This window comes from Calonectris borealis, chromosome 1 (assembly GCF_964195595.1).
Source record: "Calonectris borealis chromosome 1, bCalBor7.hap1.2, whole genome shotgun sequence".
Lineage (NCBI taxonomy): Eukaryota > Metazoa > Chordata > Aves > Procellariiformes > Procellariidae > Calonectris > Calonectris borealis.
In genome coordinates this window covers 87,838,984-87,863,409 of record NC_134312.1, presented here as the reverse complement: position 1 = coordinate 87,863,409, position 24,426 = coordinate 87,838,984, and the positions used below count along the sequence as shown (strand labels likewise).

The 24,426-nt window shown below is 39.0% G+C and overlaps 1 protein-coding gene across 7 annotated transcripts in view; it reads right to left on the bottom strand.

Annotated features, from left to right (window-relative positions):
- Positions 1-24,426, bottom strand: part of MAN1A2 (mannosidase alpha class 1A member 2) — a 151,071-nt gene that overhangs the window by 38,421 nt on the left and 88,224 nt on the right. For all 7 annotated transcript variants that reach the window (XR_012676183.1, XR_012676184.1, XM_075165734.1 and 4 more), the window contains 3 exons: positions 17,881-17,975; positions 15,163-15,286; positions 14,638-14,731 (listed from right to left, as the gene is read on the bottom strand). Coding sequence is in view for 5 of the 7 variants with exons in the window: in XM_075165734.1 (XP_075021835.1) it covers positions 14,638-14,731; positions 15,163-15,286; positions 17,881-17,975 (313 nt within the window). In the remaining 2 variants the exon portion in view is untranslated. The remainder of the gene's footprint in view (positions 1-14,637; positions 14,732-15,162; positions 15,287-17,880; positions 17,976-24,426) is intronic.

Here is a 24,426-nt window from a genome sequence, read left to right as displayed (position 1 = left end):
GTAAATAACTTCCTCCACAGCAAGCCAGTTTCTAAATGAACGGCAGTGGCTCCCAAGAATACGGTTATGGCAGCAGACTGCACGTTACAAGCGTGTGCCACTTCCTTTTGTTTACAGGGAAAGTTTGGTTCAGTGAGCAATGAAGTATTTTCCACAACAACTGAAAGCCCCTAAAGATAACATTAATACAAAACCTGCTCTAATGAAGGTCTACCTGCTCTCTAGAGCAAACTTAAGATGTGTAAATTATTTTTAAGCAGATGGCTTTAAGTAGTTAACAGCAGCTTAATGAGGCAAATTAAAAACAGTTCATGATTTGCTAAACCCTCTCTGCTTTGTGCCTTAATTGTTCAATTGTCATTTCTTGGCAATGAGCTGGAATAAAAAAAGAAGCCAGGCATTGTTTTAAAAGCAGCACATCATGCCAGAACCGATGCTGCAGTCACAACACCTGAGGGTGAGGCTTGGTGTTACCCATGAGCAGATGGGCAGTGAGCTGCTGCCCCTTCCTGACCCCAGGACACGTCCTCCCGTCCTTCCTTACGTGTCATTTACTGCACATGGGATGAAAAAGATGAAATAAAATGCTGAGCAGAAGTATGTTTAGCGTGCACAGGCTGCCATGCTGAAAAGCGGTGCGGTGAGATAGCATTCTAGCAGTACATAAGCACAAGCAGGAGATGAGGATCAACTGTGCCAATAGTATTTTTAATTCACGAATTCGCAACTATAACACTGATTTAATATTTTTGAGTACAGACAGCTAGAGAACAGCCAGGCAAAGAATTCGAAATCTGGCAATATGTAAAAGAAACTCAGGTCTTAGACCTGGAATTGTTAGTTATGACTCTAAAGTAAAGGAAAACTAACTTAAACCTGCCTACAGAGCTACTTTGCAACAAAAGAACAAAATAGGAAAAGGGGAGGCTGATTTTCCTTACGGATCACAAACACTGTATCTTTGACAAAGTGCTATTGTAATATGTCAGGAAAGGAGTTCAAGAATGGAAAAGATAAGTGATTGGGAGGAAGTAGTGAAGTGATTAAGCTAATATCGACTTTCATTAAGAAATCCACACACCCCATCACCATTAGTTGTTCTAGGTACCAACGTGCTTTACACTGCAGGAGCCCTCTTCCTCTGTGTAGGAAACTTTTAAAGAATTGCTTTTCTGTTTGTCTTCAGAGTGACTCTGATTAAATTTCAGTTCCATCTTTACTTCATGTAGTTGGGCTTAGTGCCCCTCAGCTGCTCTGAATAGGTGCAAGCTCCCTTTCTAATCCTTTAATCCAGAAAGCTGAGGCCCTGGAAATTGCAGCTGCTGCAATTCACAGTGGAAATTCAACCTAAGGATGCCATAAGCCGTAGTGGATGTCTTAAAAGTGCAAACACTTGTTAATTAACTGCAGCAAAGGCAGCCCTGATAAAAGGAGGTGGAGGTGCAATTTTTAGTCAGCGATGAATCATTTATCACTAAGGAACATGTTACCAGCATGAGAATTTTTCCGAAAACACACAGGTTGTCACATACAGAACTACATTCAAAGAACAGTTAAGGCTGCAAAGCCAAGGATTTATAAGTTAGGAGACAGCTGAACAGACATTGCTTCCCGTTCTACTGTCTGGTGCCACAACAGATTCAAGCAACAAGAAAAACCTAGCTCAGCTCCTCCCAACCTGGGGATGCGTGATCACGCCTGCTCAGCGCGCACAACTCTAGAGGATGTAGCAGCTGAACTCTAAGTGCTCCATATGGAGAAAGTAGATGTGAATATTTTTCAAAGGCTTGGAAAAATACGGATGGTTTTCTCCTCAAGCAATCCTAAAACAAATTCCCACAGTATTTCATATCCAAAACATGATGGTTCTTGAGTTTCTTAACTGTATGCTTAGAAAAAACAAACTTTAATCTGGGTAGAATCACATTCCACCTCTAGCTTCATTTAGAAATGGCTGAAGCATTTTTGTCAAAACTGTTTAAAAAAATCCCCAACAAAACAGCTTGAGGCAGACAGAATATTCCAGTTGGAAGAGCTGAAGTTTGGCAGCTAAAAGAAACTGAAAACACAATCACTTAATGGAAAGTGTTGAGCAATCTTAACTGTAAGTGCTACCAGTTTCTTGTATAATAAAATTAAGCAAAATGACTTCCTAGAACTGTAGTGATTATCAAACTAAAGACTAAAATTCTCAAACTTGCACAATCCAAGTGTGTGCAAAGACAATAGAAATAATTTGAAACAGACCGGCAAGTACAACTAGCCTAACTAATACATATATTTAGGTAACTCATGCTGTTATAGAACCAAAACACGTCCTCAGATTGAATGTAGTTTATGATTCTGTAACGTCAAAAGAGTATACTAATTTGATGCCTTACAACAGGCTCTCCTTTCACACTCTGGAATTCACAGCTGGAACAAATATTTTCCTTTTTGTATTCAAACTTCCCTGAAACTTCAAAACATTCCAGCTATTATTTATAATTCTGGAAAGATTTAGGTCAGCTCTCAGAAGACACATTCATGAATTAAAGACCAATCAACTAAATACGTCAAGTCCATGTGTGAAAATTAAAAACACATTAGACCTTTACATTGGTGCTTTTACTGAAAAGTAAAGTGGCCTTTTATCACCTGAAGTTGTCTTTTCCAGATTATTACACTCACAGAGTCACCCGAATGAAGCACACCTGCCTCTCTGCCCAGTTTGGAGTCAGTGTAAATCCCACCTCTGCTGGCAGCTTTAACTAAGGTGCTGGAATTTGCCATGGATTGATGGGAAGTCAGGTACATGTTTACCTCTGATGACCTTTTTAACCTGACAAGGTGGCTGTGAAAAAACAGCTAAGGGGTGGTAACACCTGCTACAACCAATACTGCTATAGGTAGGTGCCCATAACCCAAAGAGTCCCTTTTGAATAGGAGTTTCTGCATAGGGAGATTGACAGGCTCTTAATGTCTTTACAACCTTTAGTTTATTCACCTTAGTCTTCCTGTAAGATCTCAACCCTCCTCTTACAGATTAAAAACAAGAAAACGGGGGAGAGGTTAAATCTAGCCCAACATCCATCTATGCAAAATTAGCTGGCAAAACCACTGTCAACAACTTTGCCCTCTCCCTTCAAGTTGTATCAAGACCATAGCAGTTTATATACATATATATATATGTACATGTACATATATAACACATGAATGCTGACAATCAAAAGAGATTCAAAGAAGCAACGAAAGACACTCCCTGGTTTTGATGTACTTATGGATTACACCACATGGAATACAAATCCAGGCTACTCTGCATGTTTCTTTCTCCTAGACGTGTGTCTATGTATCTCTTATTTTTCTTCTTACGACAGATGCCTGAAATTGCACACACAGCCAGATGAAGTTTTGGTCACTCTGTAGGTGCTAGCAAACTGTGCTGATTCTAAGACTTACTCAGCCCACGCTCTATGCCTGAGACTAAGCTACCACACCCTACATTTGGGCTGCATTCATCACCATCCCTCTCTTATTTTTGACCATATAGGCCAAAAAGTGCTACAGTGTGATCTGCAATGAAAGATCAGCTACGTCTTCACATAGATCTCCAAAATGAGATGGTATTTTACCTCGCTCCAGCTCCCAGTGGAACTTCACAATTAAATGAATCTATCAGGAAGACACATTCAATGTCCACTGAACAAAACTATAGACCCTCTCCCCTCAATGTCATCAAACTGGAAATGTTTCTCATGTGACCACCAGAAGGTCCATCTCCACACATAAATCGGAATATGAAGTCTCACATACTGAAGGCAGAATGAAAAAAAAATGGACTATTATATGTCATCTGAAATCTATTAGTGGTCTAAAGAACATCGATATAAACAGCTTGGTGCACGGCCTCCAACAAGTAAGTGATATAGAAGGAATAAATTAAAACCAAGTAACTGTAATAAGGCTGTAACAAGTTTGTAATTGGACTTGGATAGGCTTCCCTTTGACAGTCAAGAACGGTTCAAAAATACAGTTTAAGTATATAGAGACACTAGTATAAAAAGCAATTATTAAAGAAATAACGAGATTCCACAGGAGCTCAAACTTTAAAAACTCACAAAGCATGTGTCAAAGGATACCTTTTTAGTCCCCAATCATTTTAAGTTAGCTGTCTTCAAAGCCAACAATTTAAACTCTCAAGAATATCAGGTGGTATCCTAAGACATGCTGGACTCTGTTAATACAGATTAATTTACTGAAGTTACAGTCAGGAAAATAAATGTTAAAGCTGTTGTACGACAGATTTCAAATTCTAGATATTGATGCACTCCCCACCAAGATCATGCTCTAAAAGTACAGTTTGGTGGTACAGCAAAATAAAATATTAATCTCTTTCCGTAGCAAGGTATGCAGGCATAACCTTTCAAAACCCAGTTCACCATATCCAAATCCTACCTTTAGGAATTATTCATAGACACTCCCTTTCAAATGCATGATTCATATACATGTTTAACCTTCCAGTAACACTAGAATCTTTAACATACTAAACAAAGCTTTTATTTGTTTAGCTTTTTCAGCATCTTGCTCAACAGATCAGCAAAACGTCTTAACCTTGTAGACTTATAAAAGCATATTCCCTGTAACGCTCAGCTCTGCTGTATTTCATTAAAACAAAGTTTTAACAGATTAACTTGCTCTTGGCTTTTAATGAATAATCAAATTTGAATGCAGCCTTTTCTTGGAACACAGTTAATTACATTTGTACACAGTTGTAAAGCAAAAGGGCAAGGGGAATTCCCCATCAGAGATTACATAGATTATTTTATATTCAAAACACATGCATGTTCCTAAGTACAGAACAAGACAGAATATTTTGGAGAGAAAACTTAAGGACATCCGCCAAGATAGCAAAGAAAATTAAACAGCAGAGAACCATTCCCAACGCTCCTCATCTGCAACTGATACATGCATGCCTACTGCTGGAAGACTAGAAATCACGTTGTATTTTCATTTGTTCATAATGCATTCAACTGAAGGCAGATTTGAAATAAAAAACCCCACCACAATAAATGCCTGCATCAATCCCCAAACTAATAATCACATAGATCACATATCTCCAGTTCTATAACTGACATTCCAACCACAAATCAAAAAAGAAATCTACTTGTTAAATCAAATAAACGTGCAAAGATGAAGTCAGGTTGGGAACTACTTCTACAACTATTTTTACAAGAAATAAGATTAATTATTTTAATCCTGCACCATTTCTATTCAAGAGAAAGAAAATCTTTTCCTTAAGCCAAAGAAGAAAAAAAAATCACCCAGAATTAAAGCGTTAGAAACTATTACCCACAACTCCAAATTGAAGGTAATTATCTGAAAAGTTTTGTAAAATATTTTTTGGAAAATATAGGCCTACTTGACACAATTCCCTTCACTTCCTTTTATGGATGTTTTGCCAGCACTTGACATTACATTTCACAATTTGATTTTTTGCGACTGTTGGCATTGCTGGTTTCTTAATGTTGTCTATAGCATGTAGGGGTATTAACAGATATAATTTAAGAGACTACTTCTGCTAAACAAGGCATCTAGTAAATAAACAAACAATGTAAGGGTGGGGGCGAGAAAATGCAAAGTACCTTCATAGTTAAAGGAGAACACTAGCAGCTTCAGCTGGCAAAGACAGAAATTTTCCAAAACTAGCATCTTTCTCACTACCCATAACTAGACTAGCAATCTGTTAATTTATGCTACAATTACATTTTTATCTGAAACATTTATCTACAATATTTCTTTAATCTTTTGGAAGGCCACTTCATTCTTCAGTATTATTCACCTCACCTTGCAATCCGCAGGGGTTTTAATCTTACAAAGATGGATGTAAAGACTAAGAGAAAGGGTTTCTTGCTTATTTTAATAGTGAAAGTCCTGATAATAGACATTCAAATAGTGATTTATTTATCAATCTCTGCAGCACCTTTGAAAGTCTGCATTCAAGAGAGCCACTCTTCCTATATATTACATAGAGCTCACACTGCCAGGACAGTATCCTTCAGCTGACACGCTGACTATTCTCAGTATTGGCATTCTGATCCGTGGGGATATGCAGAATGTGAGAGCACCTCCTTCATCAAGTTATCTGGGTGAGGACTATTCAGTATAAAAGAAATAACAAATTACAAGGAAATTGGTAAATTAAACACATAGACATTAACAAGCAGGTAGTAACAGACAGCAACCCAGACCAGAACTCTTCAGCTACTGATTGATGGGCCATTAAAGGAACTACCCAGCCACAGCCTCGGAGAGCCAACCTGAACTTTGTCGCTGATAAGAAGGGGGAAACGTGATTGTCATGAGCATTATGAGGTATTTGAGGGGACTTGCAGAACTATGCAAGATGTATTTATGGGACAGCAGATAGGGCCTGTGGCTTTAGATGAAACTTACTGTGGGCTATTTAGGGCCAAAAAGAGGGAAAGGGAAGGATCAGGGTATGGATTGGGGAGGAATAAGCAAGGGAAAATGGAGAGGAGGTGGGTTAAAAGGGCCTGGTCGCATGTAAACAGGCTGCTGATCAACACGCTTGTCTGCCTGAGCCCTGCACCCTACCAGCATAGTCTGCCTTATCTTCTTATTAAATCCTTTATTTTTTGTGTGTAATCCCACTCACTATCCTATGTGTGAGTGCTGCAAGGTGTAAACATCAGCAGCTGGAGAAGCGGCCATGGGTCACAGAACCTGCAGGTCTACGTGCCAGCACCTGGAGAGACTGGCATGCAAGAGAGGTCCGGGTGCCAGTAACTGGAGCGACTGGGATGCGTATTGCAAGGTCAGAGTGCCAGCAACCAGAGAAAGGGGCTGCAGGTCACAGGGGCTGGTAGGTCCGGGTGGACCGGCTGGAGAAAAGACAGTGGGTCACAGGGCCCTAGGTCTGTGTGTCAGCAACTGGAAAGACCCGTGTGTGTTTGTTCTTCCCAGTGAATTTAATCCTGAGTGCATGTGTGTACGTGGAATCCATTAGCAAACATCTAGCTGGACGAGCTGGTGAGCAGACCTGCATCTGAAAAGACCCAAGCTCTGAGCCGATGGCTGCGTAAGGGGTCCAGGGTTCAAGCACAGGTATTAGGTAGACTGAGAGCCTTTGCTAGTACCTGAAGGATCTGTGAGGGTGCTTGTGGAGAGTATGCGAGTGCATGCATCTATCTGACAGTGAACATCAGGAGGAGGAGCAAGACCTGGCTACCTGTACCTATGTTTTATGTGAGTTGTGGCAGCACTACGTGAGGGTGCTACAAAGGCAGTGCTGTCGGTGGCAGTCTGTGCGGGCAGCCGCATTAGCGTCTTCTTAGTGCATGTCTGCACCTCTCTAGGGTACATCCTCAGCCTCGCTCCTGGCCAAACCTGCAAATGGGAACAGCAGCAGCCACATCCATCGGACTGGGTTGGAGAGACCTGTACCTGGCTGGGCTTCAATAGCTGGGAAGGAGGAATCCCCAGGTCTTGGAGTCTGCTGGATGCAGTGGCTTTCTTAACATCTTTGACAAAGTGCATTACAAACACTTAGATCAAATTTATTTTCAATTTTCCTTTAAATACTGACAAATAAATATAGACAGATGGTGCTATGTATTTGATATGTCATATCACAAATGAAAATAGATAGGGTGTATTACTCATGGTTTGTCTATTACCTGCAAAAGTTTAAATGAAGCCTTCTGTTAATTACCTAGCTCAGCCCCAGAGCATTAGACTAAAACCAGCTGTACAGGCAGGCATAAAAATTTAGGAATATTCACCCAATACTTGCACTGATTTAATGACAGTAATTTAAAATTGTTTTTATTGCTCTTCCTATATGTGAAAATTGCACCATTTTAACGGAAGTGTAAATCTAATCCAATTAAATTAAATCCACAGAAGCCTTCTCTAAATAGTATTTAAAAATTAAAAGTACTTGGTTTGGTTTAATTTAAGCATTTACTGTTGAAAATGAAAGACCACCTGAAGAAACTGAAATATGCACATCCGCAAAGGCATTTGCTTTGGTTTGTTAAAGGCTAGTCTACAGCACAAACAACTGGGAAACAGAGGATAGAAATTTCTCCCACTCAGCCACCTCGGTTGTGCCTCTACTTACTCTGTAGTAACAGATGCAGGGAACTGCAAGAAAGCGAGAACATCACCTAAAGGTGCTAAAAGCAGCGTGTGTAACAAGGCAGGCTAAATACCTGTATGAATCCTCTTATTTGTCTTTAGAGGATAGTAATCACTTTGTACATGAAAGACAGCATTTAAATTTAGTGCATTAAATACACATACATGGACCAATATCACATTGTTAGCGAGTCCTTGTAAATGTGCTGACAGAGTACCCCTCATCGGGCTTTTAACTTAGTCCACTTGCAAGTCTGACTAAAGGGGCTTGTTTTTGCTAAGGACACATGAACAAAGCACTGTAGAATAGACTGCAGTCTGAATGTCCATCACATCAGCATTCAGTAATGGTAATTTCAGTATCTGCTATTACATTCTTAATAGCAATGCTCAGCTCATGCGCTGTAAATTCTCAAACTAGCTTACTTTACAGTAACTTGTTAATGTGCTCACATATCACTAAGGCGTAATAAACACAGAAGGCTAACATAGACTAGATATCTCTGGTTATGTTCTTGCATACGGAAGCCATATACAGTCTAAAAACCAATTTTAGTTAAACTGACACAACTTTCTTACCTAACCAACCCAGGTAACTCCATAGGTAGCCCAACTGCAGGAAGTGAGATGTGAAGCCAGAGCAATTTGAGTTCCCCTTCAGTAACATTATTACTCGCAAGAGATGTTGGAGCCAGATGAAATGCAATACTTTGTTCTTGTTATTGGAAAGTAGAAAGGAAGAATGCCCAATTTACAGAAATATGCAAAGATGAGTGGCGTGTCCTGGCTTGGCAATAACATGCAGATTGGCATTTTCTTTGTTATTGCTGTTCTAGTTGGTATTCTCATCTAGCCTGTTTGCAAATGCAAACTAAAATTAAATTTTCTCAATATATTTTCATTTTTTAAAAAAACATTTTTCTTCAGTACAAATTAATTTCTGTAATTCTGAAATCTCTTGCTTTTAATCAAAATTCTAGACATTATATCTGCTTAACAGGCTTCTCTAGAAAGCACTGTCACTGTTTTTGAAAATATTCTAAATTCAAAGTTCTGATGTTTACATCAAACCAACCACTCACCAAGTGAAATGAAAAGCTAACAAAGTTAACTGTAGGTTAATGTGAGAGGTTAGAATATGCTTCTTGCCAGCTATTTTCCTTTCAGTCTTACAGAAACTGAAACCCCAAGGCAGAAGTACTGTAAATCACTTGTTCCTACTGGACCATCAACTTAGTCCATAAGTAAAAACTGAATCTGTCAACATTCCTGTGCACATTATAGCTCTGCCTCCTAGCAAAAGCCCCAGTGAGCTGACAAATCCTGAGCTGAACCCATTAAAAAGCTGTCTGTCATGCCACTCATGCTGTAATAATACCTGCAAATTACAAGCTTAAACACAAATATTTTAGCCCACACATGATATCATTTTCCTCTTCCTGGGTTGTCGTGGTTTAACCCCAGCCACGTAAATAAATCCCACGCAGCCGCTCGCTCACCCCCCCTCCAGTAGGATGGGGGAGAGAATCGGGAGGGCACAAGTAGGAAAACTCCCGGGTTGAGATAAAAACAGTTTAATAATTGAAATAAAACGAAGTAGAACAGTAAGAATAACAATGAGAACAACAACAATAACAGAATACACAAAGCAGGCGATGCACAATGCAACTGCTCACCGACCGCGTGTCACGAATGGGGGGCGAGTCCTTTAGATTAGATTTACATCACACTATATGACTCTACTCATCTCTCCAACTTGTAAGAACCTGGCAGCCATGGTCGCGTCCTTCTTGATTAAACCATAATTACTAATTGACTGGTAAGTTACTTTACTGATTATACCTTTTAATGTATTTGTAACAGAAACATTGACTGGTTTGAATGAAAACGCATGTCTGTGTAAGCACCAGCAGAAGCAGCAGAACAATGAGCAAAAAGGATGGTCTGTGTGTCACAGGGCACTGTCCCCAGAACATCATTCCCCAGCAGTGAAATCGCAGAACATGCTGCTTGTATCGAGATCAAAAGTTCTGCACTCTGATAAAGCCACAGCAGAAATGACTCATCAGACCCTGCATCCTAACATCAAAAGGATGGCGACAAGGTTGCAGCATATTACATACACCGTTCCCCTTCCCCTAACCCAAGAAGAGAACAGACCACAAATACATATATTTTAAGCATACATTTAAATGAGGAAAAACAGACAAGACACAGCAACTTGGCCTAAGATCTAAGGAGGCTAAAGACAGAAATATTCTGAGGCATAGAAAAATGCCATAACAACTGCTGATCCCTAAAAGGCCTGAAAGATCTGTCCAAAAACTAGCTTATCATCGTCATTCAAGAACCCTAGATGAAGACACGAAGACACTGAATAGCAGTGTCCCTTCTTCTTTGAGTCCAGACAGCTTGGACATGTTTTGGTATCTGTGAGCATGAGTGAATTAACTTATGAGAAAATGAGAATAGGTAAAAATCAGCTGGCTTAATGACTCTGTAAACAAATAAATATCACCTTCCCCTTCCATAAGACTTAGCACTGAATTTTATTACTCTAATTTCCTAACACCAGCAGCTGAGATATAAGCTTCATATTTGTGAATTATATCCAGTTCATACAAAGTTCTGACAGACAAAACGACATTTAGATTCTGCAAAATCTGAGATTCAAAAAAAGGAAGTCAGTATGCTGTGAGACCTTACAAGTGTGTCCTGGTTTCAGCTGGGATAGGGTTAAATTTCTTCCTAGGGCTGTGTTTTGGATTTAGTATGAGAAGAATGTTGATAACACACTGATGTTTTCAGTTGTTCCTAAGTAGTCTACTAGTCAAGGACTAGGACTTCCAGCTTCCATGCTCTGGAAGAAGCTGGGAGGGAGCACAGACAGGACAGCTTGCCCAGCTGGCCAATGGGGTATTCCATACCATGTGACATCATGCTCAGTATATGAATGGCAGGCGTGATCCAGGAAGTAGCGATAGCTACTTGGTTATCGGTCAGCGCGGGTGGTGAGCAATTGCATTGTGCATCACTCTGTATATGCTATATTATTATTATTATTTTCCCTTCTCTGTTCTATTAAACTGTCTTTATCTCAACCCACGAGTTTTACTCACTCTTACCCTTCCGCTGGGGGTGGGGGGAGTGAGCGAGCGGCTGCGTGGTATTTGGCTGCCTGCCTGTTAAACCACGACAAAGTGCTAAGAAGTTACTTATACGGCAGCATAAATCACTGCACACATCTCTGGAGCAAAGAGGAAAAAGGGAGGAAATGGGGTATTTCAAAGGCACATTAGTTGCTCACACTAACATTTAATACTTGGGATTGCAAGTCAAATAAAGCAGATGCAATCCTTGTGGCTTTTTTTGGTTAAAAACACAAAATGAGGATGTGCCTAGGCTCCCTGTGCAAATACCTCCGAGAAGGTATCAAAATACTGTATCAAGTATCAAGGTAGAAGGTATCAAGAATTTTCCACAAAATTCTTGTTGCAAGTAGAGATACATCCAGCTTACAGTCCTATGGGGCCACACCAAAGCCACAGAAAATGTCTGAGACTTCTCTTTTCTTCTACAAATCTGTCTTCCAATAGGAATTGTCTTTAAGTATTCAAGTTTACCTATCAGCCTGTTAGAACAAAATTAAACAGAAAAATAACACAGAAGTGTATCTTTTTTCTTCTATTCAAATCATATAATTTTTTTCTTTTAAAAAAAAAATGAAGTAAAACGTAAAGACAAAACATAACTGCTGAGGAAACTTGACCTAAATGGATTCTTCCGTTATATATTTTGTTTAATACTCTCTGGATAATCAACTGGTAGTAATAACATTAATTAGTCTGACTACTCTGTGCACATCACTGATATTTTTTATTATTTTGAATAAAGGTACCCCACCTTATTATTTTGAATAAAGGTACCCACCGCTAGAATGACGGGTATTGAAATAGAAAATAAACCCACTACTTATAGAATGATGCTATATTGCAGCTAAACCCCGTATTTCTTCAACAGTGTATTTATGTAGATTTATTTTACCTATTTCACACCCCTCATAACTTAGTTGGAATACTGTACAGATTAACAGAAAACCTAACTAGAATTGAGCCAAAAAAGTCTGAGGAGGGGAAAAAAAAATGTTAAAAGGAAGGAAAAAAAAAAAGAAAGCCCAGAAAGCTCAGGGTCAAGAGTTACATGTATCTAGGCAAAAATTCTGAAATAATTCTCAGAAACTATCTGGAGAAAGCACTTTGTAAAAGGCAAGATGCATCAAACTAAAAGTCACAGCAAAGACGAAAAGGGCAGCTTTCCCAGAAGCTGAAAGAAGAAAAGTTATGCTTTGGTACTCTTTCCATTGTCTCAGCCTTTCCAGTACTAAAGTATATAACAGGCCAAACACAATGCTCTTTGAAATTACCTTCTGAGAAGGACATAAAAGCCTGGCCTGCTCTTAATACCAACAATGTGACTCAAGTCAGTAACAGTATCGTGGACTCTGACACGAATCCTCTAGTGAACCGCGACGTAGTGCGTGAAGGCATCACCCTTACTTAATTGACTTCTGTGATGCAGGATACGATCTCTGCAGGAGAATCAGAAGCAAAATTCCTGTCTAAGCCTCAGCTGTTCCAGCTTATACGTCCAGTGTTTCAGCCATGTGTGTCTTTACTTTAACTTCTTAAATTTCTGCAATTAGATTCACTGAAGAGTGATCTATCAGGGATACAACAAAGACAGTTTCTCACTGTTCCACCCTGGTTTGTGGCAGGAAAAACAGAATTAGGGATTCTTACTTTCTTGTCCCCACAAAACTTTTCAAGATAGGTTTACAAATGCTTGTTGTCTTGGAGATATCTTAGAAACACTACCAGAACATCTGTATCTGCACTTGGAAGCTTATTTGCTCAAAAAGAAAACAAAACAAAACACCCCCCAAAACCCCCACCAAATTCCAGGAAGTAAGTCTGTGGCTAATGAGCAGCACAGAAAAATTAAAGGCTCTATAAAGTTGTATTTCTTTTTATCCTAAGAACTTAAGTCTCAGCCTGTAATCCTAAACTTTAGTCCCAAATATATTATCTTTCAAAATTCATTTAAACAGTATGTTTGAGCTCCATCAAACTTCTGCAAAGTTAAAATTTTCATTGTATGTTTATTCTCAGTGACCAGGATTACTTACTTCCCAAGAGCTGCTAATTCTGAGCGTTATTATTACAACTTACAAAAAGCCCCTAAAGAATCCTGCTGATATGCCACATTAGACTACTTTTGATAAAAGTAGAAGCAGCAATTGGTCAGGATAGAAAAAAGCAGTAGAAAAAATTATTTCAGAACAACAACGTAAAATTGTCTTTTGAATAAATAATAGGTGAATATTTGTATTTGCTCACTTTCTTTTTTCTGAATGCATCGTTGCACCTGAGTTTGTCTGAAGAATTTATCTCATCAATCCATGTGTCAGTCTCAGATGGTGTCACTATTCACTCAAAGATATTAGATTCTTTGGAGAGAATTTTGGCCTTAACGATCAGATTAGACAACTCTTTTCACAGTCACTGCAATGACAGCTCCATTCATTTCCCTCATATACCAGACTCAAAGTCAGAAGCAGATTCTCAGTTTGCAAGCCAGAACATGTTCTGCTGGATATTTGCAGCCAACCATTGAAATCCCTGAAACCTGTCAATGATGTCAAACAGGACAGAAATAGATCATTTCACTTGTTTTTCCTAAAGAAACTTGCATTCATAAAAGAAATAGGAACAGAAACCTTGAAGAAAAATAATCCTCTTTTATTACACCCACTATGAAAGCACTAAAACACTCAACTTTTCTTGGAAGAACCACTTCAAGAAAAGGAATCATATTTATGTCTCTATCTTTATGTTTTATCTCTCCACTTACATTTGCAGCAACAAAGACATTTTTTTCTTTTTATTCCAAAGCCTTTTTTTTTTTTTTTTAAAAAATGAGAGACAGATTGATAACAGCAGGATCTACAGGGAGGTTCACCATGCCATTTCACATGCCACTAAGTAGAAGAATGGTGTTTGCAAATGTCAGTCCCTAACACCAGGTGAAGGAGCTCAAATTTAACGCCAAAACATGCATTACTTCTACATTACCTTAAAGTAATCCACTTACCAGATGGTTCGCAGAACAAAACCAGGAACAAAATCAAAATGAGGAAGCTATTTTCAGCCTCATTCTTTATTACTGAAGATTTTATTGACTGATAAAGGTAAGGATAGGCATCAGATTTGGTAGGAAGCTGCTTTCAGAAAGTACCATAAAAATAGAGCCATGTGACTTCAGAGAGAACGACAGGCAAAAATTGGTTTCAGGAGATCTCAGGTCTAAGTAATCCCTCTGCGTTGCATGTTTTCAAGCAATGCTGTTCATGCCCTACGCAATAATTTTTCTGATCTCCAACTCAGCAACAAAATAAGTAGTAGAGCTTTAATTAGGAATGCATAAAATAAGAATACTTACGCTGACCCCACCGGCCTGTTCTTGGATTCAAATAATTTGGATAAAGTCCATTAGGACGATCCATTTTTTGAAGTAATTTCCGAATGTGCATGACCTAAATTAAATCAAGAATCAGGATCAGCACTAACAACATTCATCTGTTCTCTGCACATAGTTAAATCTAACCTTTTTTCTTTTTCTTTTTTTTTTTTTTTTAATAGTAAGTTTTCTTAATCTGAACCCAGAAGCTTTCTTGAAGGCTTCCTGAGATTAGTACATTTTTGCTTTTAAAGGACTACTCACATAAACATGTTTAAAAATTATGATTTTTAAATGTATGCTGAAACAAATAATAAAACTTGTGTCGTCACAAATTTCTACTTGAAAAAAGTCACGTATCTGGTACAGAAATACAAGCATGAAAAAATTTACCTGCTACTAAGAGTGCAAATAGAATGCAATATAGGAAGTATTTCCCCTTTAATGCAATTTATGATGAAACAGTATAAAAGACTAATATGATAAAACACTGAATTTGAGACCCACCTTGTTGTAGTATACAGGGTCCCCTGTCAAATAGCTGAGGTGGACAAATTCCATGTGCAGAGTACCAAACTCAGCGAGGATGCTGCTGCCGGCAGAAGCCCAGCCCCAGTTTCGACCCACACCACTGAATTCCAACAAATATGCATACAAAAGGGAGAAAAGAACAAAAAATTCAGAATTACTGTGCACAGCACTAGTAACAACCACCACAGCAAATTAAACAAGTAACAGCAAAATATTAACCTGTACTTAAGATTACAGGAGCTGTGGTTTGATTGATCAGTTGGTTCATTGGTTGGGTCTTTTTGGAAAAAAGATACCATAACCTCATCAACAAAAAGCCCTATGATTAAAAGATATAATATCTTGATGTCACAGAAATATAATGTCCTAACACTGGGCCCAGTCTCAATTGTTGTTTATTCATTGCATGTTCCCAAGAACAAGAATCAAAAGCAACTATCAGACGGGACGAGTACACTTTGGAGGTGGCAGCATTCGCTTCCTTGCTCTGCCAAACATCCGCTGTGTTCTCTTTACGGGCGTGGGATGTGCCTCAAGTCAGTACTAGGCACTCGAGCAGGATGGGAGTGGGCCCCATCTCTATCTACATAGGAAAACAGTATGTTTACTGTAGGCAGAACAGTACGAGTTCCTCAGGCTCACAAAGAATCAACAGAAAGTATCATAGACGACATACTTGTGCACTCTGAGAGATACCGTCTTGCTAACTCCTAACTCCTAAATGAACTCTGGTTTAATCCAACTCGGGAGTTTTCACCTCCTTCCAGGAACAGGTCTTTTAATTTCTGAAGTTAACTATACTTTCCTCGAGATGCCTTCTACTTCTTCTCATAAAAGATTTCAGTTGTCAGTAAGACTACAATCAATTAGGAAGGCCTTCTTACTTATATTTAAAATTATAAATTAGAAAGAGGAAACGTAAAGGAAAAATGTTGATTATGGAGCAGTATTTGTAGCTCTGATGTGAGACAGAACACCACCTTTTAAAATACAGTAACCACTGTTTGTACAGAGTGTGGAAAGACAAAATCTTAGCTTGTCTCAGGGCTTTTTTGGTACAGCTCTCATAAAAAGAGAACATTAAGTGTTTCATTATGAATACAAAAGCTAATAAAACACAAGTCGATAATTTTCCAAAGATTTCTTTTAGGTCTTCTCTTTTACTGCATGTCAGCCTCATGATAGGTGTTCTCATATACGCCTGCTACTGTCACTGCTCCCTGGCATGCCAGCCACTGTATTTTCTGCTGTGATGCTGGCGGGTTCTGTACATTACCAAGAGACTGACACAGTAAATGCATAAACAAGAGCGGCCCACAGGAAATTTCTGGCGCGCCAATCCTCTCCCCTCCGCCTACCGCAAATCCTCCTCCCCGGTCCTGCCGTCCTGACTGTGCTCTGATACCCGACCTATGCAACCGGCCTCCACGTTCTACTGATCTCCTCTGGTTCTACTGATAAGTATCCATGCATCTACTGCTTGCAGCTTCTTAAAACTCGCCATCTATATTGCTCGAGCCACCGAACCAGACACCTGTGCTGCCTGAGGCGTACGGCCACCTGGGCCATTCAAACATACTGGAATCACGGTGCAGGCTTGGGCTAAACAAAGCAAGAATAAAAAAACTTATGCACAGAGGAATTTCAAGCCGTATGAAACTGCAGAAAGAACACAAGGCTGAGCAAACTATAATGCTGTGCAGAAAGTGGGTAGGGAAATTTAACCCAACAATATTAACTGTACAGAGGTCCAATAAATGGCCTCAGAGAGGAAAGTGCAGCACAGGCAAAGCAGAGAAAACCAGGCAAGGGTGGTGAGGCCCTGCGCCAACAGAAGGGCAAGCCACAGTTCCATGGTCTTCGCCCAAGGAGTGACAGCAAAGTGAGGATCGTTTCCTGATCACAAAAAGGCACATAAGGCTAATGCTCTTAGAGTAGTCCTAAACCTCTTCACGGTCTAACAAAGCACAACAAATCTCTCTCCTAAAAGGAAAACAACTTAAAACAATTCAAATACTCTCTGTATTTACTATCGTGAATTGCTTAAGTGCACATGCAATCTAGACATGTCTCCCAATTCAGCTACTGTTTAAGAACGTAATAAAAATTTTAAAAATGCCCTGCATCAAAAACGCTCTCTCAAAATCTGAGGGAAATCCCAGCCTTGAATAAGCAATACTAGACAAATTAGACAAGGCAATTATCTTCCATAAGACAATACAGACCATCTAAGTTCAATGGCTGACTGAAGAGCCATCTAAAGGAGCCCCTCCATCTCCACTGACCATAGTGGGCTTCAGCACACTAGCCTTCATACCTAAGTTGAACTGTAAAATTAATTAATATCTTCAGAGTCCCATCACCTCCTCACACATTGTGAGTCTTCTGAAGGTAACATACAGCTCACACAGTACATAAAACCCAGTAAGTTCAACCATGGCCTGCAAACAATTTTCTTTAATGACTAAAGAACCAATGATGAATTCTTATTGCAGAATCAAGAAAAAAAAATCATGGTCACAATTTATTGTAGTTAATGGGGTAGAATACTCTGAACTCTATTAAAATTATTCTGAAGTGCCAGGAATGCCAATTTGTCTGCATCTATACAGGAAAAACTGACATATGCCATTACTAATTTTAAGTTGGAGGGAGGGGGAGGAACACACTTCCCCACAGAAGAAAATTCATTACCTTTTCAGATTCACCATTGCCCATGGTATACCCGTAGGTGTGTTGAAGGCTGGAAGAAGTTTTCCTGCCAGTTGCACTGCTTTAATCTTGAAAACCTAAGGCAGTAGGATCAATTGCAAATAGTTACAAAGTCTGATTTATCTCCAAGAACTAAAAAGACTGAAATTTCCTTGTCCCACCCACCTCTTTTATTAGAAAAACTTTACATTGTAAAAAAAACCTATTAACTTATCATTTATTTTTCACTTGTTCACTTAATAAACTTCATTAAGATTTGAACATGAAAAGAAAACTTGTCATTTCCATTTCTTTCCTTCCATGCTCTCTAGCAATAGTGCTTAGGTTCCTATTAAAGAGTAATATCAATTCTCCTCCCACCTCCCTCCACCAATATCAGGAATTTCAATGCTTTCTAAAGCAGTCTTTAAACCATACTTCATATTTTGTAGCTAAAAATCAAGAGACAACTCCCCCACCACCCCACACAAGTATTTTAACTTTTACGAACTTCCAATCTCTTTTTAATGAGATATATATAGTGCAGATAGAGTTCCTATTCTTTTATGAACATTGTCTATGCAAAACCATATATACACAGTTTCCTGTAGCTTTTCCTTCATTGATAATGCATAAGAAAAATAATTATAGGCTTAATCTTTCCTCTCAAGTCTGATTACTCATAGAAATTACTGACAGGATGAAATCTCTTTCATTTCTAGTGTTGTTCCTACTTACTTTTGGAACATAAATCTGTAATAGCCTTATTCAGAGCCTAATGTTTATTAGTTAAATGAGCAACTGGGAGAAAGTTCCTTCTAAGACTATAGGAAGCATCTTTTCCAAGAAGGCATACAGATTCCCATGACGTAAAACTGTCTAGCAGCTAGTTGCTAGAATACATTTTAATTAACTCATTGTCAGTATTCACTACATTTCTGCAAAAGTATCTTCTCAATTTGGAGATAACATTATTCATCAGTTTGAAGCACTGCACAAACATGTAACAAAAAGAGCTACCATACCCCAAAATAACTTATGCAACATGGACATGCTATAGAAACATTATTATCGACTACCTGACCAATACTCTGTAACTGAGAGAAATAAGAGCTTTAAGGAGGACTACAAGACAGCTCTGTTAGATTTATAAAAAGGATTTCTCCCTTTTGTAAAGTCTACGGGAGGAAAACGGAAGAGATGCTCACTGGAGAAGCAAGCTGAAAAGTAGCTGAAAAATAAGCAATCAAGAACATCCTCATTTTTCATATGGAAGTGGGAAAAGATCAATATCTTAATATTTGAGGAGATGACTAGTAAGACATGAAATAAAACAGAAAAGAATATTAAAGATGACATCTAATTGTATTTGATGCAATGGAGTATGGAGAGATGGAGGTGGATCTGAAAGAAATGAGCCAGGAAAAAGAACTTTTACATAGGTACTCTAAATTAATTATAAGATGGGATATGTCTAAACTGAAAAAGAGGCTACCTCAGAATATGATTTGATGGAATTGTGAAGTAACAGAGGCAATATGGCTTGAACGATTTTTAGCAATGATACTGTCAAGGGACAGTCTTTGAGAAAACATGGAGAAATTTAGCAGTAAAATTCAGATAACACTCTGACCTTGAATAAAGGACCAAGTCAAAATAGGAAGGCATAGTATAAATAAGAGAGATAATACAGGTGGAGTCTATGGTAATTGGGGAAAAAGAAACCCTGAAGAGAACTAAAAGCTCTATCTTGGCCCAGTTACATATAAACTACCTGATTTGCATCTATAAATACGTGTCAAAAATTCATGCTGAACTTTTACATTTTTAACTAGTAGATGGGTCAAGACCAGATAGAACTATCTATAGGGAGTCATCTAAAGGGAGTTCCTGACAAGCTTCAACACCTAATCCAGAACAGAATGACGACTTTCAGTTAAATAGTACATAGTTTGGAAAGACATTTGGCATGAACTTGTTTAGCTTCAGCTTTTGGATCCTGCACCCTCTGAAAGAGCTATGCATTATTGTATTATTCATTAATAAAAGATATTGAAACATTAGGGTAAGAATATTCAATGGGAGAACACACCTAGAAACATCCTCACTAGAAGAATATTCTTAATGGCTAACTATTTACGTACTGCTATCCAGCTTTTAATCAATTTGAAACGTACTATGATATTTGGGGAACAAGCTGTAGTATTGGAAGCACTTTTTAGTAAGAACATATAAAGGCTGAGCTGATCTAAATGTGCATGAATCTAAACAAGGACAGTTACAGCAAAGCAATCACCATGCCAGCCATCTCAGCATGTGAGCAAACCAGAGCGGCAGCAGTAACTGCTAGTTCAGACGGCTATGTTAACAATACCTGTGAAAACTTGCTGTAATTAGAGGCACCTTCCTGTGCCCTCTGTTGGGTTGAGGACGCTACGTACCACTGATTTAGCATCAGAAGGTAAAACTCTACCTCTCTATATCCCTATCATCCAAGACCGAATCCAAGGAAACACTTAGAAAAATGGGTTGAAGATATGTCTTCACTTTCTATTAAGGTACCTCCCTACCTTACTGCCATCTCAGTCCCATCTCACTGCTGCTTCTGGATAACAAAACCACCTAGTGCTTGATACAGTGTTTACCTGTGCAGACTTGAGTGAGAACTGGGAGACAGCTGCATAGGGTTTTTTATCAGAGCAAAGTGACCAGAAGAACATATTTGGAGAGATGTAGGAAAAAGAAAGAAATGTAACAAGCAGTGGTGGATGAGATGCCTTTTGTGGGAGACTGCAGATGTGACCAGAGTGCTCTGCTGAGCTCATTAAAGTGACTTCTTTCAGTAAATTTCAGACTTACTTTAAGAGCAACAGCAAATGCCTCAAGCTCTACCTTTTAAATAATCTGCTGGCATCAGATAACATGGTTACTTATCATATAGTAAGGTTTTTTTGTTTGGTTTTTTTTGGTTTTTTTAAACAGGTTAAACTGATAGATTCTCTTTCAGCCTTGGCAGTTCCCTGTTGACAGGCTGTGACGGATGCACTCGACCCCTTAACCAAACTAGCAGTGGTTTGGTACAGGCTCCAGAGGAGGTAGACCTGAGCCATAGACCGGCCAAGAACTCCTCTAGTTCCAATCTGTTCTCTGAAAACCCACAAAGGAGCAGAGGGACACAGTGAGCATTGATGCATATGAGCTTGGAACACCGATCACGCGATTAACACATGAATAGTGGGTGGCGTTTCCAAGACTCATTTATCAAGGAACAAAGTAAGTTGTGGGTACAAGGAGTCTCATGCGTACCTTTCTTATCGCATGTAGTTTGACTACAAGCCAACCACTTTATTCCATAAATATGACAGTCTAAGTGAGCCTTCTTTGAGCTCTCCCTGCTGGGCAGCGTGGCGGTGATCTCCCCTTGAGCTGGGACGCCTTTCAGGGTTGCTCCTCGAGGCAGAGAGACCTTTTACCAATGGCAGATCTTTAGTAAGTGACCAATATCACGCATAACCTTGTAGTGTGGTAACTTCGATTGTGCCGTGGTAACTTTGAATCATTATTCGAAGGATTATACCGTACAGTAATAGAGTGAACCTTGCCATAGAATTTTAAGTCGCACTTTTACAACATCATATTATAACCACTTTTGCTAATACCTTTGACAGTGGTTCTTTAAGCGATCTAAATCACCCATTCACGACACGGGCAATGCATTTCAAGAAACATAGAGGCAAGAGGAACAGAGAGCAAAAAAAATGAATGGATGCCTTAAAAATAGAGCTCATTAGGAAACAGTAAAAGAAGTGGGATTATTTAGTCCAGAGAAAAGATGTTCAAGAGAGAACAAGATAATGGCTTTTCAGTATATAAAAGGCTAATACAAGGAAAAAGAAATAATAATTTTTTCCGTGGACATGGAGGATACTTACCCTTGCTCCATTTTGTAAGTTAGTTATTAGGAAAAAGTTGGTGATCAGTATAACTAATAATGAAACATGACTGTGACTGCTGCAGAGTCATCACTACAGCTTTATAAAAACGCACCGTATGACACCTGCAACTAGGAAGACTGACACGATTTGACTCTGCCAGGGAATAGCAGATTAACTGAGAAATACGCAGCTTCCGTACTGTTCTGCCAGCCGTACTGCCAATTAATCAAATGGTTTGTGCACATTCCATATATGTAAGAGGAAACTGTTTTGTCTCTCTTGGGGCCTTGTACCTACTCTGTAGACCCACACAGCAACTTTGCAGTTGGTGCATAGATCATGGAGACCATCCACCCCCAAGTTTCTTTGCTAGCACAAGCTCCAAAGTATAGGACCCTATAACAGAGAGGGAGTCACAGAAACCATAAAGACAACAGCTCTCAAAGAAGTGCTGTTCCTACAGGATAACTCAATCTTTTTTCACATGTGCATTCACACTTGCATTAATTACAGAATTTAGCATGTAGTGGCCTTAAGATGTGGAGGTAACTGATCAGAGTCTTCTTAAAGTAAAGACACCGTAACAGCTCAAGCAAGACATCCTGTTTTGAAGACGCAAATATACCGTTCTAGGTAAACGTGTATTAATCCCAGGGGAGCTGTTCTATCCATTCTCAAAATACGGACATTTTTTCAGAAAAGTTTCAGAAGCCACCATAGACTTGGAGAAGTATTTCCATTTTACACGGCAAAATCTAATACACTAAATCCATCAATTTATATGGCCCTTGGTTGGCTAATGCTTCTTTCTGCAAATGCTGTAAAGCAATGGAAGGATTTTTTTCCCCTATCAAATACAAATCAAGCTGTTTACACCTAGAAGGGGAGAGTGAAAATTAGCAGAGAAAGCAAAACCTAAACTCCAAATTGGATAAGTGGATCCTTCATTAAGATGAAAACATCAATCAGTATCTACAAACTAGTGTGTACAGCAGACCAGCTGTGAGGGCCTGAATCATTTTCATCTGTTAAATTGATGCTTAATATATTGAACCTGCTACCCACCCCACAATATGAAAGCTTGCTCCTGAGCCTATTAATCCAAGTAAGGCCAAAACATTCAGCAGAAAAGGCCTTAAAGATTAAGACAATTCTTCAAAAGCCTTATTGATGTATCCAGTGACTGCTGAGATGCATAGCTGCAACCCTTAGAAGACTATATTATGCTAATACCGCCGTTAGGTGTTCCCTTCCGGGACTATGAATGGCAAACAGCCTTGAATGGCCTCTTTTCCTAACTCGGGGGGGATTATAGATGTTTTATACAAATAAAAATCTCTTTCATTTATGGGCATAGATCAGTCTTTGAGTCATTCTTCTTAAACAGTAATAAATGCCAGACTTCCGCTTAATCTGATAGTTATTAACTAGTGAGTATCCATGGTCATGCAATGTGGCTGGTTCTGGGGGTTTGATAACTTTTAATCTTGGAAAAAATAGCAGACAAAACAGATATACTGTTCACAAAAGTTCACAAAAATGTAGTACTCTCACCATCAGTGCTACCATTGCTACCAAATGCTGCACGTTTCCTTTGAACGCTAAGCATGAAGATGACAAGGCAGACCTAATTACTGAATACAGATTAAAAAAAAAAAGAGAGCGTCTGACAGCACTCAGACCCTTGAGGAAAATATTTGGTATTTCTTGGCCCAATCTTTCTACCTTCAGAGTTCTATCTGCAGTAGTGAACTCTTCACTGCTCTTTTGTGGCTAACCACCCATTTAAAGCTCAACTTGTCAGACAGGACCTTCTGCATGAGTAGAGATAGAGGCTCACGGTGTGATTTACTGCTGAAAATCAAAATAAGCAGCATTGTCACCAAAAAAAAGGTAATTAGCTTAATAAGCATTGGTGTTTTGTTGCCTATTTATATATAAGCCTTACTACATAGGAAGAAGGTATCTGCATGCCCCATGAATAGCTCTAGGTTCCAACACACTTTCCCCCTTCCAGATTGGGAACTCCTGGGTTTTACAGTGTTCCTAGGGCATTCCCCACTGCAAGTGGGGGCCCATCCTGCTACCAAGAAATGAAGAAATGACTCCCTCTTTACATATTTGCTTCTAATAAGTTCCACAGATTTAATTACAAAGGCATCTTGTGAGATGAGGGAGATGCAATAAGATTCTGGTAACATTTCAGCTATCATAGTATGAATTGAGAGTGGGAGAGCACTTCAGCTGTGTTTTATAGCTATTCTATAGATGTTTGAAAGTGATGATTGAAGAGGTATGTCACATCTAGAACTGGTCCTGGAGAATGTAAAACCATGTTCATGTGAGATTTAGCAAGGCAGCTACAAATTATACCACCTATAGCGGTGAAACGATGTAGAATTACATAAATACAACAGCATCTCTTCAGCATTGTAGGTCTCGAGTCATAGCAGATGTTCAAGGAAGGAATATTTGCAGATACTGTAAAGACAATGCCATAGCTAAGGTACTTTTGCTGTCTTTGGTGAGCTGTAATGATTACCAAAGTACTTGATGAACAACACTTAACATTTTTAAAAGACTGAAAGTCTTTAAACCAGAGAAGACTTATCCT